The sequence below is a fragment of the Stigmatopora argus genome, chromosome 2 (assembly GCF_051989625.1).
Source record: "Stigmatopora argus isolate UIUO_Sarg chromosome 2, RoL_Sarg_1.0, whole genome shotgun sequence".
In the NCBI taxonomy this organism is placed as follows: Eukaryota; Metazoa; Chordata; class Actinopteri; order Syngnathiformes; family Syngnathidae; genus Stigmatopora; species Stigmatopora argus.
The window spans coordinates 8911407-8930261 of NC_135388.1; the positions used below are offsets into that span (position 1 = coordinate 8911407).

General features: G+C 38.9%; 1 protein-coding gene across 3 annotated transcripts in view; it reads left to right on the top strand.

Moving 5' to 3' along the window:
- The window catches only part of tspan15 (tetraspanin 15), a 23128-nt gene extending 9588 nt beyond the window's left edge, over positions 1-13540 (top strand). For 2 of the 3 annotated variants that reach the window (XM_077594444.1, XM_077594454.1), the window contains exons 2-9: positions 893-1071; positions 3177-3362; positions 3607-3681; positions 4143-4238; positions 8732-8845; positions 12030-12080; positions 12544-12660; positions 13273-13540. In XM_077594444.1, the coding sequence (XP_077450570.1) occupies positions 982-1071; positions 3177-3362; positions 3607-3681; positions 4143-4238; positions 8732-8845; positions 12030-12080; positions 12544-12660; positions 13273-13440 (897 nt within the window). In that variant the 5' untranslated portion in view covers positions 893-981 and the 3' untranslated portion in view covers positions 13441-13540. Of the gene's footprint in view, positions 1-862; positions 1072-3176; positions 3363-3606; positions 3682-4142; positions 4239-8731; positions 8846-12029; positions 12081-12543; positions 12661-13272 lie in introns of all 3 variants that reach the window. The other variant, XM_077594435.1, reaches the window with a different exon arrangement.
- Positions 13541-18855: the final 5315 nt, after the last annotated feature.

Below are 18855 nucleotides of genomic sequence, written 5' to 3' on the forward strand. Positions count from 1 at the left end.
TACAGGATATTGATCGCTGATTAGTGTCAAGGACCTGACAATAACCCTTTGAAGAACAAGTTGAGGAAGTACAAAGCTCATTCTAAGTAGATTGGAATACACACATCATAACAGACTGCCTTAGCACATTTCACATTGTATTTTACAGATTTATGTAATAATATGATAGGAAAACAAAATAAATATTACATGTAATTTTTTTTCCAATTGCTAATCATTATTCTGTTGATTCAGTGAAAATGAAGTAACACTAAAAATGGCTTATTTTTCAGTCTTAAACTTAACCATTGCATGCTGTTGTAGGCCATAGATGTCCAATCGCTTTGAACTGGGAGGGGTGGCTGTAAATGTTCACCTTTCATTCACTCCTCTCAGTCAAAATGGATTGGATGTCTGTACACTGTAAAAAAAGTAATAATTCTTGCATGAAAGGACTCAAATAGTTTGTCATAAACAATGAATTAGTTTGCCTTGCTTTGTTCAAGAGAGATTGAAAATAGTGTTGTTGTTTTCTTCTACTTTCCTTTTTGTCTTCTCTTTATTTTGACCACAAATACTCATTTTGTATTCACGATACCCAACTAAAATCCACGTATGACAATGTGATGAAAAGTGGCTAAAACTCCTGGCCTTATTTTTGTTCTTTCACCCATCTCTTCTCAAATGGCGGATGTCTATCCCAGTGAATGATGGCTGTCAGTCCTCCCAGTCAAAATGGATTGGACGTCAAATGCCGTCCATGGCAGTGGGTTAAATGAGCGCCATCTAGGAAAATCGTCACTAAGATTATTTTGGCACCCTTATTTTGAAAGGAAATAGTTATTTTTTTTACGTAAAAACTGATTGAGAAAACATTTTGCAGATGGATGTTAACGCCAGTTAATTGTGGCAGGTCCGTGAACGCGTCTCAGGTGAGCAGATAGAAAGCGGAAGTGAGTCCTCAATAAAAGTCAGACAAGCAGTCGCCGCTGAGCAACAACGATGGCAAACAAAGACAAGACGCGCTACTGTCACAGCTTCTCATACATCTTTCTCAAATTCATCCTGTTCTCCTACGCCATCGTTTGGTGGGTAAGTCGGTTTTTTTTCCTCATGTCGACCGTACTTGTGCACGGGGTGGTTGTGCTCTAAAACTTCCCAACTTCTTCTTAATAAGTTTGTAAATTGTGAGTTAGCGTGAATCTGTTTTTAGAAAGAGTTGGGAAAATACAGGGATTTTTTGTTGTTTTTCTTTATTTTTTCTCTCCCCCTAACATAACGTAGTAAGCAAGTGAATGACTCGCCAGCTTTTCCCCCCCATAACAAGATGGCCACACCCTCTATTACACCTTTACACTGACTGCTATCGACCTCAGTTCATTGAGGTGTAAACTCAAGGAAAGAGAGACTGCTCTTGCAAACTTTTTTTTTTCTAATTCCACACGCTACTTTACTCTTCTACGAGTTTAGATAATAAAACCCATTCAATTCAATACCCTGTCTTTTCCATTTTGCCTGGAGGCTTTGCTGCGCGTTGCCAGATCGGATAGACGATCTTCGGTCCAATCACACCGTAAATTCCGCCCATCTGGGGAAAAAAACTAGTCCAAATGGCAACCCCCCCTCACCCATTTAAGATGTTTACACTTATACAATCCTATGTATATTTTTCTATAATAACCCGGTAGTTAGTAGAATCATTGCTGTTTCGCCAATAGGCATCATGAAAGATGCAGTTTAAAAAAATTGTTAAAACTATTTCATAGTTTTCGTTTGAATGACCATATTTGTAAATGACTTGAAAATAATGATCTATTAATCATTAAGCAAACCCAAACCATATAGATCATAACTTTTGTCCGTGTCAATAGCAACCAAAATAGAATAAAATAGAATTTCTTAATTGACATTGCTCAGGTACATTGATTTATTTTCCATGTTGTGGGGTGCTGGAGCCTATCCCAGTTAACTATGGGCAGTAGATGGGATACAACCTGAATTGGATGCCAGCCATCTCTTTATTTTATTGTATTCATTGTAAAGTCTCGAAAATAAACCCCTGCAGCTGTATTCTTCCAAGGGCAATGTAACCGGCTATTGCGGCTTAAACTGACGGCTTATAGGCACTTAATCTGTTGTGTTTACGTGAAATCCTGTTGAATGAAATATGTGATTGAACAGATAATGAATAAGAGAGAAAGCTGCAGGAGGTGTCTGTGCTAAAGTAATGTGTTTATTATGGCGAATGAATGCTTCCCAGATGAAGGCGGCGAAAGAGATTAATGGCTCCTGTTTACCTTGCGTCTTCATGTTCCTGCTACACTTGGTCTCCGTGGAGTGTGGTTTATCTCAGCGGTTGCAGCACACAGTAATGAGCACTTTAGGTCAGGTTGTCACTTCCTTCAGGAATTGCAGAGCAAATCAAAGCTTCCAATGTTGCTTTCACTGCCGAAGACACTGGCCCAGAGGTTTGCATTTAAATGCCACTCTGGATTTTTTTTCCTCCCTATATTGATATTGTGTCCTCTATTAGTTCGAATCGCCTTAGGTATTTGTTCACCCATTCGCTGACAAAGTGCAATGGCCAGGTGGCTTCAAAACATGATTTTGCATCATTTATAGTATAAAGTTATGGATCTGTGTGAGATTTGATCGTTTATTTTTTAATACTCTGACAGGATTCCATCGTTTAATTGGTGTGTACAAATGTGGGCTAGTAGAATTATTTATTTTTTCAAGATGAACCTTAAAGAAATGACATGAATTTTTAAATTAGGTCTTGGCATGTTGGTCAAGGGTTTTGTCAAACTAGTCCAAAGATTTAGAAATGTAGACATTTATTAATACATCATGTTTCATACTACATTGAAATGAGGTGCATTTAGATTGTCATTCTTCCTCATGCGAGTCAGCCAGGACAGCACGTGCTGCTGGGTCGATTAAAAAGTCCATCTTTTGTGAGAATAACTGGCTGACTCTTGCCCGCACGTTCCTGCCAGCATCTATTCCTCCGCCTCGCTTGTCGGTGGGGGGTTGCGGTGGCCGGCTGCTCGCTTCTACTCACGGAACAAGAGCCCAGAATGTAGGAAACAAGCGAGTGGCCCGAATTTAAAGATGAAGAAAGTTCACAGGGAAAACAGTGAACATATTTCAATTTTTTAAAAAAGACTAAGTGTATGTATGTTTTTTTCCCCCAGCTGATTGGTGGCTTCATCCTGGCAATAGGTATTTATGCTGAGGTGGAAAGACAGCGCTACAAGACACTGGAAGGGGTGTTCCTGGCCCCTGCTCTGATTCTCATAATCCTGGGAATTGTCATGTTCATCGTTTCATTCATTGGTGTCTTGGCATCACTCAGGGATAATATCGATCTCCTCAAGGTGGTGAGTCGTGCACACTAAAAGCCTTAACACTGGTTGCAGAATGTACATTTCAGACCAAAATACATATGTTTTGATTTACATTTTTCCAATTGGATCCCACCAGTATGTTATGGTACGTCAAAAAAACAGTTGTTTCTCGCTTTACACAACAATCTTTGTTAATGTGACAAACTGCAGGAAAATTGTTTCAGATTCACTTTTTTTTTACTCTATCTTGACGATAGCCGCCCTCCCCTCTCCATAGTTCATGTATACACTGGCGGTGTGTCTTATCTTGGAGCTGTTGGGTGGAATTTTGGCACTTGTGTTCCGCAACCAGGTAAAAGAAGCCAATTTTTCTCCATTTCATTATTATTACTTTAATGTACGTTTGTTCTTGATTTTGTGCTAAAATTAAAAACTGACTGGCTTATGGCTTGCCTTGCATTCACAAGTCAAACATAAAATGAGCCACATGATTGGACGTCTATCTCCGTCAGTGGCACTGAAAGAAAGGGAGAGTGAAAAAAGGCCACATGGTTATTTAAGCACATTAATTTAATGTGATCCTGCTCTGCCAGATTGCATCTGACAGATGTGGGCTGTGAGACTGTCACGTTTTGATTTCCACTTGATGAGATCAGTCACCTTGAGAAAGCAACCAATAGGACAGTCAAAGCTGTCAGTCTTCGATCTATTTGACACAATGATTGAAACTTGCTGCCCACACTTCTACCATTTGTTTACGTCCAATCTGCTTAATCCCCCCCCCCCCCCCCCCCCCCCCCCCCAAATGTCCAGACAGTAGATTTGCTGAACAAGAACATACGGAAAGGCATAGTTAACTACTATGATGACCTGGACTTCAAAAACATCATGGACTTTGTCCAGAAGAAGGTAATGAACTTTTTTTTAATGGCTTGAAGACCTTATTGCAATTCAATTTGGATCTAAAGACATGGGGTTCTGATTCAATATAAAAAAATAAAAATGATATCCTTAAAGCCCCAATGGTTCGATTACGATTTGATATTGATATGGGGAAACGGTTTTACAGTTTGTTATTATATTACATGGAAAAAGTTGGAAGTTTTTTTTAATGATAATGCCCTTGAAACTGGGCGAAACAAATATAGTTGAATTACGTTCTTTTTTTTTAACTATTAGACTAGTTTTTGTTACTATTTCACATACAATGATTTTTAGGTTGTTTTCTTAACTGACATGTTTCGATGGATTACTTTCATCTTCATCAGAGTCTCCAGAGGAGCCTTTCCTAGTGGGGCATTAACAGAAAATAATTGCGAAACACTACCAGAGACTAATGCATTTTTAGACAAAAGGCTGCAAACTAACAATCAAGCCTTTGGAACCTATTGCTATTAAACAACCTCAAATGCATTTTTCCCCCCTCTTTAAAAAATGCAATTATAAATCAAGGCTTATTTCATATTGAAATGTAATCTGTGTGAGGAAGAACTGTTACGCTGCCCATAAATGACAGTTCTACTATTTCAAATTCGTACCATGACCAATATGGTTTGATTAGGGAGGGGGAAAAAAACTTGCACGGCGATGGGAAATTTGCTTCGCATGGGTACGACATCGAAGTAAAGGTAGGACTTTTAATTAAATTGATAATAAAACAAATAAAATAACATAATAAATAAAAAATAGTTATCTGAAAAACTTGCCTTTTGAGCCCATTTTCTCTTTTATTATTATAAAAAATAATACAAATAAAATAAGAAAATAAAAAACACTTTCTTTAATGTATATATGTATATATATTGAAAATGGTGTAGTCCCACTTATTAAAATCCATCAATTAATCTTTTTTTTTTGTAAAACCCTCTATACTAATGTCAAGTTGACCTTTTTTTAATTAAATTCCCTCTCTCCCAATGGAAATATGGCATTTGCTGTTAAAAGGCTGTGTTTCAAGATAAACTGGACCATTATCATACACACAGAAAGAGGGCTTGTTGGAATACATTTAATTTGTGTTTGAAGCAAACTGATGAAATGGTATGGGTTCCATCCAAAAGGCCATCCGTTGTAAATAGTCTGCCAAGCAAATCACGCAAGTGACTCGGTGCAGTGACCTATGAAAGGCCAAAAGCTGTAAATCCCTTCTGCTTCTAACTAAAAGGGAGATCATTCCAGAATAGGTGACTTCGAAATGATTGGAAACATGAGCCTTGACTTTTCGTTATGCATCAACACTGTGTCGCAAACAATCAAAGTACTGATTGAGTTCAGATCGCGAGTCAACTCGACTCGCATGCAAAAATATGCGATAAGGACATCCCTAGTTTATATTGGGTCTGCAGTGGGTGTGTTATTGAGAAAGCTCTTTACAAATGCCCCTCCACTTGATTGCAAATTAAAGGAATAAATCCCACACGTGGTCCGAGTGTGTGGCCATTGGTTGCCTTTTACACGACTCGATTAGTCACTGTGCCTTCCTGCTGCTTCGGGAGGATGCGCTAGCCAGGTGAAAACACCACCAGATTGTCAGTGGAAATAATCCATTCATCTTTTCATGTATGTTTTCATGCATTGATTCCATTGCACTTAAACAGTGTACTGTAGTTGTAGCATAATGGGTGCAGTATTCTGCAAAACATTTTCCACAGCTGTTTGGCCTGTCTAACAGCATGTTTTCTTCAAAGTCTATTTCACCAAAAATGTCCCCTGCCACAAAGTGGACTTTTACCAGCTCATTAAATCGTGCTCATTCTAGGTGGTCCAAAAGTGGCATATTTTGAGGTGGAACAGGGGAACAAGGATATTCATTTGAAAAGGAAAAAAGAAATATTGACTCCGTTGTGTAGTGTTTCCATTGTACTCAATTCTTTTATTATGATCTGTTGAATGGTGATCCATTACATGAGCTGGGCTTCCCTTTACTAATTGGTTGGATTCTTTTCATCAAACCATTTTGATCAATTCTGTAATACAGCGATTGGTTGAATTGAAGTCTGTACCTGAATATTGCCTTTTTTTCCGTGTGCGGTCGATTGGTCGCAGTCTTTTGGTCGCCCCGACCGCGACAACCAGCGACCAAAAGACCGGCGACAAAACAAGGTAAAACAACACGGTCTAAACATCAATAAAAGCCAACAATGGCCATGAGCAGTTTCACTGAGCCGACATGTGAGTGTATAAGAGTTTGTATGTACATGTGTTGTCCCTTTTAAGAAGCTATGTCAGTCAGGGTCTTAACAAGTTCTCCAACAAAAACCAAAGGCCGAGAAATTTGGAGCTTTTCTTTAGCCTAATAATTACTAGGGCATTAAGTATGACTAAATAGTAATTCACTGTTTGTATTTAGGGAATTTGAGGAACGATTTAAATGGTAATTTTCACTTACCTTCCGGGCGACTAAAAGACCGGCAACCAAAAGATCGGCGACCAATCGACCGTGTACCTTTTTTTCGGTGTTGGACAGATGTAATGGCGTGGCACGGATTTTCTTGAGCGACACTGTCGGGTTGGCAATTAGTGGCCCAGTTAGTGTTTCTCGCTACCCGTGTAGAGCCAGTCATTAGTCATTCGGTCAGGTGGGTGGCTTGGCAGTATGCCTAAAAAATAATTTACTCTCTGTGCAGGGGCACGTCCAAAGATTGTCTCCCAGGGAAAGGATATTTTGAGTAATCTGGCTGTGATGGAAGAATAAGTAAGAGTCTTATACCATTGGAAAACAAACACTTGGCCCAATCATTCATCAGTGGTTCCATTCCTGCTTATAGTGGCAGCGGTTGTGAAAGCGATATGTAAACAACAATGTCATTTCAGTAAAAATTGTGTGGGAATGCAAAACGAGATGGTCAACTTGAGTAAAAATCAACTTGAGCACAAATTGAATATATTTGTGGGTCTGAGAAATAAGAAAAAGGGAATGAAAGTGGAAGTGGTCTCCAAATTATACTGTGGTGGAAGTGGATTTTTAGGGGGGATCATTTGTGGTCATTATTAGTGAAAGAGGGTTTTTTGGGGTGTCAGGGTTAAAAGTAAACAGAAGGGAAAGTGGTTTTAGTGGACAGGGTACAATTATGATCAAAGTCAATTGGAGTTAAAGTCAATTTTATTGTGTCTGTGTTAAGAATAAACAAACTTGAATAGTAACTGAATAGGAGTGGAAGTAAGGGATTTTTTTAAAATCGTAGTTGAAACTCAATGGAATTTAAATTAAAATGCTGTGGGTCTTGAGTTGAAAGTCAGTGGGAATAAGAGACATTTTTGGTTTGTCTGAATTTTGGGGGAAATTTATGTCTCTTTACAATTGAAAAATGTGCTAAACAATTGACTCTGAATGATGTTTAATTGAAGTCCATTGTACCATTTGAAATGAGGATTTTTTTTAGGGGTTCAATATATGAATTGCAAATTCTTTAATTCTCAAGTGAACAGAAAAAGGTACACATTTGATTTCAGGACGATAACACGATACAAACAAAATCCTGTAAGATAAAAATTCTGAAAAAGTACAAATATTAAAAACAAAACAGATCAGTCTGAGCTCTTCCTAGGAGTTATAAAAACAGTCAGAAATATATATACACTGCGTCTAAATGTGGCATGGCTCATCTATTTTGAGCTCTGGCCGTGATTGACAGATATCGATAAGTGCTTTTCTTTTTCTACTGACGCACACTCATGACGGACTGGAGTGCCTTGCCAGGTGTAACTTGAGGCTTTGTTATTGGTGGTCTCAGTCAATTTTCCCATCTGAGAGCATGCTGTTCTCCAGATCTAATCATGTGTTTGCTGGTTGAGTTCTTTCCAATGCCAATGGCTTCACCATGTGTGTTCTTCAATACAGCACGTGCGGAAAACACGAAAAGTCATTTCTGTGTTCTTTCACCCAGAAGAGGGATAGTAAAGGAAATGGATGGAAAAGGAAACTATTAGTGTTGATTTCAGGTTGGATTCCATTCGTTGGTTTGAAAAGGGCTTGATTGTGCTAGGCTAAATGTTACAAAGTGCATTGAAGTTTCATGATTAGAAAGTAGCTTTAGCGTTTTAATTAATCATTAAATTATTAAGTATTTCCTTGTTATGAATAGAAAACAGAGAAATTATGGATTTATTGTTTATTGCCCCCCCAAAACATGATAAAGTAACAATAAATCCCGATAAGTTTGTACCCAACAGGAAATGATTTCAAAGTCCTTCAAAGCATGACAACCACTAAGAGACTGACAAAGAAAGGCTCCTAATTGCATGCAAATTTGCTTGGTTATTAAGTCTCCCTTCAGCTGAAAATCATTCTGGTGTCATGCCACTACATCAGAATCATTCTGGTCATCATTTGTCATCTGAGTTTGTTCCTGCTTCATTTGAATACTGAACCCTCTTTCTCTGTCTTGTCTGTTCTTTCAAAGTTTGCGTGTTGTGGCGGCCAAGATTTTACCGATTGGTCGGTCAACATGTACCACAACTGCTCTGCGCGAGGTCCGCTGGCCTGTGGAGTGCCTTATACCTGCTGTATAACTAAGGTGAGTCATCTTAAAATCACAGTTTATTGGCAACATGACACACACTTAGCTAGTAATATTTTCCATTATTGTTGATTTATCTTTAGATCCTGGTATGCTCTTTTCTTGTCAACGTATTCTTCCTTTTTTATGCCTAAATTATTCACGATCACCATCTCGAGTCCAGACATCAGACACACAACAAACATAGGTTTCAGGCCCTTACAATATTGAATGCTGGTTCTTGCATAGATTTTGGGGGAGGTTACACTGGGATGATATTATAACTATGTGCTAGAAATGTTACTGACTTCTAAGCTTCCATGAAAACATTCAGCGGACAACTTTTGATTTTGTCAGAAGAATCCTACGTTGTTGAAAATTCCCCAAACACCACCAACTATGCAAATGTGACCAGCCACTTCCTATGATGAACTCTCTAATTGTTCAATTTAGAATACAGTATTAGCAATGGATAGGGGAGTCATTGATAACTACTAAAACTGTTTGTAAGTGACACAAGATGGTAGAAAATGACTACTTTTCTCAAAATTATGCTTCATAAAACCCTTTGGCTGGTTTACTTGAGTGGACGTTGATATGCCTGATAGCACAAAAGAGCCAAATAGTTGGTTTTTTTTTCCTTGCCAAATCGAAAAACAAAATCAGCTTGCTTTTTGCAAATAATTGTTACCTTTGTCACCCTCTCCCACTGAGTTGATGGATATCGTTGTAGAGTAATAATGCTGTCGGGGTGCTTACAATTTGCCATTTTTAGTCCCAAGAAGATAAATTCATACTTCGAATATTCATGCAAAAGCAATGCCGTTTATTGCTGTAGTAAATCTACCGAATGTTTCACAGCTACTCTAATTGCAGACAGTTTGCAGTGGTCATGTTGTATTCGTGAATGAAAATCAAAGCCAATCAGGAAGCCACTTGGTTCAAGTGAAGCCAAGTTCAGGCTGGAGAAAAAAATTAGCCCATTTGACACGCGTGTTTCTACATGCCATTAACGTTAAATAAAATGGGCAGAGAAAACGCAGTGGCCCGGTGGTGCGAGTGGTTAGTGTCGGCCTCACAGCTCTGGGGTCCTGGGTTTGAATCCAGGTCGGTCCACCTGTGTGGAGTTTGCATGTTCTCCCCCCCCGGGCCTGCGTGGGTTTCCTCTGGGTACTCCGGTTTCCTCGCACATTCCAAAAACATCCATGGTAGGCTGATTGGCCAATCTAAATTGCCCCTAGGTATGGGTGTGAGTGTGCATGGTTGTCAGTCTCCTTGTGATTGGCTGGCCACTGATTCAGGGTGTCCCCCGTCTCTGGCCTGGAGTCAGCTGGGATATGCTCCAGCACCCCCCGTGACCTTAATGAGGATAAGGCGGTTCAGAAAATGAGAGCCTGAGAAAGAGACAGACAGAGAGAGAGAGAAAGAACCCATTTTCTCACCGATTATAGTGTGGCGTTATGTTTAAAATCTTTCGGTGGGATCATGATAGTGATTATGCTGTCGTGCAAATCAAAACAAAATAAAATATATTTTTTTTATGTGTTCACCATTCCAAGTTTGTCTCTGAGCATTTGTCAAGCAAATCTGGTTCAAAAGCTCATCTGCAGCAGAGCTCCAAGTTTCTCCGCCCACCTTTAAAGCCCCCATTTGCCTTCCTTTTATTGTTTTCTCCCATTAAAACTAATTTGGTTGCCCTGAGACCTGGCACAAATGACCAATATATGTGAATGAATGGATAGAAAGCCAGACGCCACATGAGAATGTTTCCCATCTGTTACTGCAAGCTGACATTCGCACACTTTGACTCAAAGGGCGTGTGCGCAGCTGCTACGTGCAGGCATGTCTGCTGAATTAAAATGCTGAATTGATAACATGTTTGGAAATTCATCACCCTTCCAAGTTATTTTTGCTCATATTTAGCTCACGTCTGCTCGACCTTACACTTGCAATATTTGCTGTATCTTTTCATGCCCTCTCTTCAATGGCAAGTGTGGGTTACCCAAACATAATCCTTCCCTCAACGATTTTCCTCTCCATACTCCGAATTGTGCTTTATCACTGTCATTATGTACTGACGTAATATGAGGTTATTCTGAATGATGGTGCAATTATTGGCGCACGAGTTTTCGCTGTGGTTTTATCGCATGACTTCAAATTTTCGGTCGTCTGCTTAGAATTACAAATATTTAATCTTATGCCAATACCCAATATTTGTATCGGAAGAGGCCTTTAAACGGGGCATCGGTATCAGCTAATAATAATAATAATAATAATAATAATAAATAGGGTGCCAATGCCTTACCTTATCTATATTTGAGAAGAAGCACATTTCTGCTGGCGATGCCAATTGGTTAACGTTTCTGGCTTATTAAATGTGCGATTAAATACTACAGTAAGTGACTTTAAGGTGATAACAGATCATATTTTGGATGCAATTGATTTTCAAATGTGGCCTAAAAGGTTTAATAATGAAATTAGATTCTAATTAGTCTTCCTTTCTCAGCTGGCTTGGCCTCACTCACTAAATAATCTCCAGAGATGTTATCACCACACAGTATGAGCTGCCAATTTTTGCAGTCTTATCCAAAGGATTTTTTTTCCTCACGTTGCTCTGTGACCGTTATGTCATTCTTACAACATGTCCTCGCCTAGCACATCACTAAAAAAAAAGCTAGCCATGAACATCAATTCTGGTTGTGATGTCGTAACCAAAATTGCTAAAAAAAGAGCTTAGCCTAATGCATTGTCTTGGGTCGAATAACTATGAAAAGATAAAAAGAAAAAGCCTAATTTGAGTGCAAAATTCATTTTCTACTTTTTCATTTTTGTGAGACGCTTACCTTGAATTGTCAGTAATCCGTAATAATTACCACGTTTGTTTCCTTTGTAAAAAAAATGCAGTAATGCCTTTTTTAGTTGACGTGATAGAAGAGTTGGGAGGTTCAAGTGAGGCAAAGTAATGTTTTTCTTTCTTTCTTTTTTATTTTTATTTATTTTTAAAGCCTGGTGTGTTCAGAACAACATCATCTCTGGCAATGTGGGCTTTTAAAACAATCCTCTTCCAGATAGGAGTTTACCCTTTGGTCAAATATTGTCATTTGGTGGATGTCCATTTGAAAATTTGTGGCAAGCATTCTTTTTTTTTTAATTTCCATGAAAATGCACTTATTCTTTTCCACACTTTCTTTTTCCTCTTTAGCAAAATGAAGTCGTAAACACACTGTGCGGCTACAAAACTTTGGAACAGGAGGTAAGGTTGATAAATGCACCCAACGGATATATAAAAAAAAAAAAAACATGTATTTCCAGGTGCAAGAATTCATACATTCATGGGTACATCAATTTTAAGTGCCAGCCAAAGGGAAACGTCATAAAATCGGTGTGCATTCATGCAGGAAGCGCATTTAGATTTTAGTTGTCAGGGCAGCACTGCACCAGAATGAAGTACTCTGTTGAACCTTGTTGTTTTTGTTGCCGTCCAATTATGTGTATTCAGGAGAATCATTTGGTGAGTTAATGGCACTTTTAATTCTGCTTCTGTGATCTCAAAGTACGGACATCGAAAATCCTAACTTCTAGTTTTCACCTAGCAACAGAGAATGAACAGAAATGATCCAAAACAACAGAGAATATTTCAATCCTAAAATAACTAGACTGTGTGGCCACAATGTTCATCCTTCCCGTCTGGTTCCGTTGTTTTCCCGCCTCATTAGCGCTTAAACCTGATCGACGTGATCCACATAAGAGGCTGTACCGACGCCTTCTTCATTTGGCTAGCGGACAACTACAAGATTATGGCAGGACTGCTGCTGGGGATCTTGCTGCCTCAGGTACACACCGGCCGGCACTTTATCAATATTTTCATTTCATTTTCTGTGTATACATTCCGTGATCGTGCAATATCAATCAGCCTGACCTCACACACTCACACACACACGACTGCATTTTCCAATCAAAAAAAATACTGGTAGGCAATCAAACTTTGTTGGAGGGCTGTAGCACACATTTCTAACATTTCTCAGTAATGAACAGTGATGAAAGTGCAATTGCAATTTAATGGCTTCTCCTCACAAACATGTCTAGTTAAATGTCTTGTGTTAATCAGTTAAATGTCTTGACAATTTAGAGGCAACTTGTAACTGTTTTAAATTGCAAAAACTAATGATGAATAGTAGCATCAGCTTGCGGTTGCGTTATTGGTATTGTCCTCTCTCAATTTAATTAGTTCACTCAATTGGGTTTGACTCTGAGGAACACTAATGTGTAAAAAGGCATCGGGTAGCTTAAAAACCAAGATGGCCCATTTCTTGGTATGTCAAAGACAAAACATTTGAAAAATGATAGAGCTGGACAAATTGTGTTACAGTTATTGACTGTATTAATGCGGAATAGAATAAGCGGAGACAGTTGGAATGCGTCAAACCTTTCATCTGTCTCCGCAGTTCTTTGGTGTGGCCATTAGCTGGTTGTACATCACTCGAGTCGAAGACGCCGCCAACCAGTACAGGGATGTTCCGGACGGGCTTTTGGACTTGCACGTGGAGGGTAGACACCACAAAAGGCAAGGCCGGTTTTCCAGATGGTTCAAGTGTATGCCCGAGTTTGACTGAAGAGCATATTGGACTCGATGTCTACAGAACAGGTTTCTTCTGGCCGCTCGGGGACAAACACCAGGAAGGGAGAGACTGAACAATTCGAGTTTTTTGTTTGTTTCTTGTTTTAACACTCCGTGAAGCATTACATGATTAGCGTTGTGAACTGATTGGCACATTCATGAAAATTTCATGCTACTTCAACAAATATTTGCAACACCACACCCGATAAGCCAGGAGTTGAATATGCTCTGGGAAACTCCGGAATCGGATGAAACCTTTTTAAATGATTATTTATTGTGTGGTGAATTGCCAAATCGTTTTTATTTGCCAAGTTTTTAATTTTTTTTGTGCGTCCCTGCATGAGACACAATACTTTGTTTTACCTGATCGAGATGTGGTGTATTATGGATTCTGATGTATTTATGTATGTTTCGATGACATTGAGGGCGATAGACGTCCAATCCATTTTGACCTGGGGCTGCCAGACTCAGTAAAATGGCTTGGATGTCTATCGCCATCAATGGCAGCCAATGAGTTGATACATTAAATTAAATCAAAACATTTTAAAACTTTTATGTTTTTACTTTTCTTGATTTTCCTTAACTCATTCAAACCAATTTTCATTCAATTGAGGCAATATCTTTCTGTAGCAATTGCTTATCCGAAATTTAAAGTTGTTCTTTCAATTGTCACGGTCTGCTGGTCAAGACGTAAACAATTATTTGTGCCGATATTATCATTTTTAGAGTATTTCTCTACCCATCACTTGAAAAATATCAACTGTTCTCTCCCTTGGTCAAGATGAACCCTCCCTCCAATTTTGTAAATAGAAGTCAAAGTGGGGGAATTCTGTTTAAGTATGAAAATGTTTCCAAAACAGTCCAAAAGTGTGTCGCCAAAACCACGAGAGCAAATCAGCCCCTCACACATGCACCAAATCACACGCTGACCAGTCACGGAGTCAGCAGAAGACAATGTGATTAAGAACCAAACGTAAGTGGTCAGACGTTACACCACATGTTAACCACAACACTTGATCAGTCTGTCCAAATCTTAACAAAACAGGAAATGTTTGTCTGTAACTGCAACGTCCACCATACTATCTTCCTTTACTTTCCCAAAGTCTTTTTTTATTTCTTTCTGTCTCTAATTGATTGTTGTTCCTTTTAATTAGCAGGCTCCCCTCTTTAGGAGTGCAGCTGAAGAAGAAGCACAAAATGACTGTTAAATAGCTGGCCATCACCTTTATTATCACTGCCAATCTTTAAACCCAACACATCCAATTACCAGTGATTCAATCGCATGCTAATGAATTGGCTGATTGTATCATCTTAATTGATGCCTGATTAAGTCGACTGAGAGAGTTTAAATGTCTACTGTATTTTTTCCTCCACAATGCGGCAACTGTGACATGTGGTTGATATGATGAAGTTGAATTTTTGTAACTGATTGAATAATTACATTAACTTTAAATGAGAAAATTTATCTGTACGCATCAGTTTAAAGTTCAAACCATTTAAACTGCATAGTGTGAGAATCTACTTAATCATTTTGAAAAAGTTTGGTGCCCAATTTAATTGGTTTCATTCCAGAATGTAGGGAATTTTAGCATCCTATCATTCAAATTTCAACAAACTACATACAAAATTACCAGAAAATGCAGTTTAAAATTGAAGAGGAACAACTGCTTGAAAAATTTAAACCTAAAAAAAAAAAAAGAAGTGTTATCTACACAAAAAGCAGACTGCGCCCTAAATTGGTCGCCAATCGGACACACAATCAAATCCCCACTGAGTGGATATCGATCTCAGGCTACCTGCACCAAAGCCAGCCGAAATAACCACTACATTATCAGTGACTGAAATCATTTGTTTTCAGGACACAATTAAATGGAACCCAGAAATAAATATCAAGACAGTGAGCAAGATCAAGTCACTGTCTGAAGCTCAGTGATGCAGACTGAAGGGAATTCATATTTAAAACAGCATTAATAGTGAAAAAGAAAACACCAAAATATATCCAGTAAAAAGTGTCAGGTTGTGAGCAGTCATAAAACAGATGGAGATAAAGGAACACAAAAGGCCCTTGTTAAAAGAATAGCCCAAAGGAGGAAGCAAGAAGCTCCCTTATCTTATCAGAAAACGGACATCTGGAAAATCGAAATCCGCCACACCTCATGGAGGACGGGCACACGTTAATGGACTGCTAACCAATCAGAAAAAGATAACTCTCAGCTTTGTTTTCGACTTGGATATTATTGTCTATTGTCACTCCATTTAACCTCTGCTAACGTTCTTAGATAGGATGAACAGGCATGCAACCTTGAGAAATAAGGAGTTAACAGGTGATGTAAAATGAAGGGTTCCTAGAAGTATGGTCTGCACATTCAAATATAAGGAGTATGGCAATTGTCAACTTTTCCCCCCTCATTTTTTATTCAAATTTATGTTGTGTTCACAAGTGAGAGCTGCTAGAAAACAAATTCACTGTACACTGCACTCAATGCTTCCCACCCCATATATTTTTAACAGTAAAAGTTGTACCCCTTCAAAGTGATGTGTCACTTTACAGTAAAAGCAATATAGATTTTTTTTCTGGGACCAATTATGGTCATTGCAATACTGATATTGTGCAACATCGACTTCTATTAGTCGACACATTGAAGTGTGACAACCACCCTGCTCTCCCCTACTTGTAATTGCTTTAATTATTGCTGTTAATGTCATCCAGCAAAAAAGGGGGTTTTATCTCGGTGCCAAAGATGGGTTTTATGTTTCCGTTGATTCATGTGAATTCCAAGGTCAAATTCATTGGCTGCCCTTGACGGGGTTCGACATACAATCCGTTCCGACTGGGAGAATGATCTCTCCCAGATCATCTGTTGGTGTTTCTTTTTTCTTTTACTATTTATCACAACACATACTTTGTGTAAAGTACCATTGGAGAAATTGATTTGCATTAAGTTCAACACTAAAATTGCACTAAAATGTATTTTTAATATAATATTAATGAATATATGCTCTCGCTCTTTATCATACTGCTAGTAATTCTAAGATGTTTTTCCATACTTTGATGATTTTTCATTTTGGAACACTCGCCGAATTTACCAACCCAAGTGCCACCTGTTGATTAGTACAAACTTCACACACAAAATAACCCAAGCTGATCATTTTGTCTTCCAAAAGGTAATATTGTGCTCCATCTGTTCCTCCAGAATGAGCTGCTGGCTGGCCCAATCTAATATGGATAATTACAATAGTACGCTATTGTCTTGCTTCCAAATTGATGTGTTTCTTTTCAGACATTTTCAGAAAATGACATGTTTAACAGTGACAAATGAATCAAGATCCATTCGGTTTTTTTTGTTAGCGTATGTCTCAAACTGAACTTTTTTCATTATACAACATGTTAAAATAGATCTTTATTATTCAGTTGAAGGCTTCGTTTGTGCTCTATCTGATCTCAACTGACTTTTGGGTGAAAGGTCTGCCTGCACTAAATCAAAAGGCACCTATAGAGAGAGACAGATTTTCTATTCACACTTCCAATCACAGTCATTCACTCAGTAAGTGGAAACTGAACCCATCTTGCCTTACCAGAAGTTAAAATTCTAATTTTGACCTAAATTAGGTTTGGTATTGGAAAGTATTGGGAGTAAGAGAAAAATGTTCCTTTTAGATGTAACCCAAGTCTTACGTAATATATTCTAAACATTCTTTTCTCTTTTTTTAAAGCTATGATCTCATGACATGTTTGTTTGATATAGAATGACTGTATTTGTGTATTATTCAAATGTTAATCGCAGGACGCAAAACATTCAGTACCGCTTACCAATGTTCCCTCTAATTTTTTGTTTGTCTGGGCAGAAAGACAACCTCCCTGAGCACACTGAGTACCGGTGTGAGCAACATCATCATTGCTCGCTATGGGTTACACACCAGTATCACACCTACCATAAGCAGGTACATGTCTACCACACATAAATGATTTAGTAATAATAAAATGTAATGATTAATATCTATGAATGGGCGGCCCGGCAGATAAGTGGTTTGCGCGTCGGCCTCACAGCTAAAAAAAAATAAAAATAAATTGGGATATTATTTTGTGCGCTCCATATGATTTGCTGTGCGCAGAGAAGACGAGAGTAGTGCGGAATTGCGCACGCGCGCAGCTTAGAGGGAACATTGCCGCTTACACTCATGAGGGATAGCAGGGGGTGCTGGAGCCTATGCCAGCCAACCAGGCTCACACACTAATACATAAGGGCATTTTTAGTGTTTTAATGCAGATAGTTTTAATGTATTTTTTTTAACCTATATGTTTTGGCACTGGTGGGATAAGCAATTGGCTTTACTGCCATCTTTGTCTCAATTATTTACGTGATTTGCAGTCAGGTTTCAGTGCCAAAGAGTTCATGTTTTTTTTCCCCTACGGAGTTTAGCAACTTTTATTATCAGCTTCAGCCAAGCGTCAACGTTGCGAACGTATATGAGTCAAGGAGTTCAGTCGCGCATATAGAAAAAGTCAGCTCCAGTCACACCTTCAGCTAGAAAGGATGCCGAGCGTGTGAGTGTGAGCACCCGCGAAACCTCCAACGGCTCCAACGGGATGAACTTGTTTGCCGTGGAATACAGGCAACATGTAAGCAATCACATCTCCATTCTTTGGTCCAATATGGAGGTGTGCAAGACAGCGTTTTCTGCTGCCCCTGCTGCTTCATTTAATCAGCGTAGGCTACAATACAATCCAATCAAAGTGCGCCCACACATCTAAATCACTTTCAATTTTAAGAAAAATGTAATTTACTAACAATAGTTTATCTCTTTTTTTCTGTAAAGGACAATTTAAATAATTTGCAGATAAATCAGAATGTTGGCGGCCGGGTGGACAAGTGGTTAGCGCGTTGGCCTCACAGTTCTGGGATCGTGGGTTTGATTCCAGGTAAATCCTTACTGAGTGGAGTTTGCATCTTCTTCCAGGGCTTGTGTGGGTTTTTTTCTGGGTACTCCTCCCGCATCCCAAAAACATGCAGCAGGGTAGGCTAGTTGAGCACTCTAAATTGCCCCTAGCTATGATTTGTTGTCCGTCTCCTTGTGGCTTGCGATTGGCTGGCTGTCTCCCACCTAGTGCCCAAAGTCAGCTGGGATAGGCTCCAGCACTCCACGAATGTCAGGTGATGATCAGGTTAAGTTTCTTTAATAACCAAAAATGCTCGCTTAGCCTACAGAGAGTAAAATGTTACTGTTTGTCACTCTCATTTAACAGTGACTGATTTGTGTCCAGCATGTGTCAAAAATAACGAGTTGGCCAATCACGAGCTCAGCTTTCCCCGATTCACCATACTGTGCATCCACAGAATGGTTTTGCTTTCAAAGTGGCATTGCAGAACATGGCTTTCCCTACTTTTCTGTTTCTTTTCCATCAGTTTTC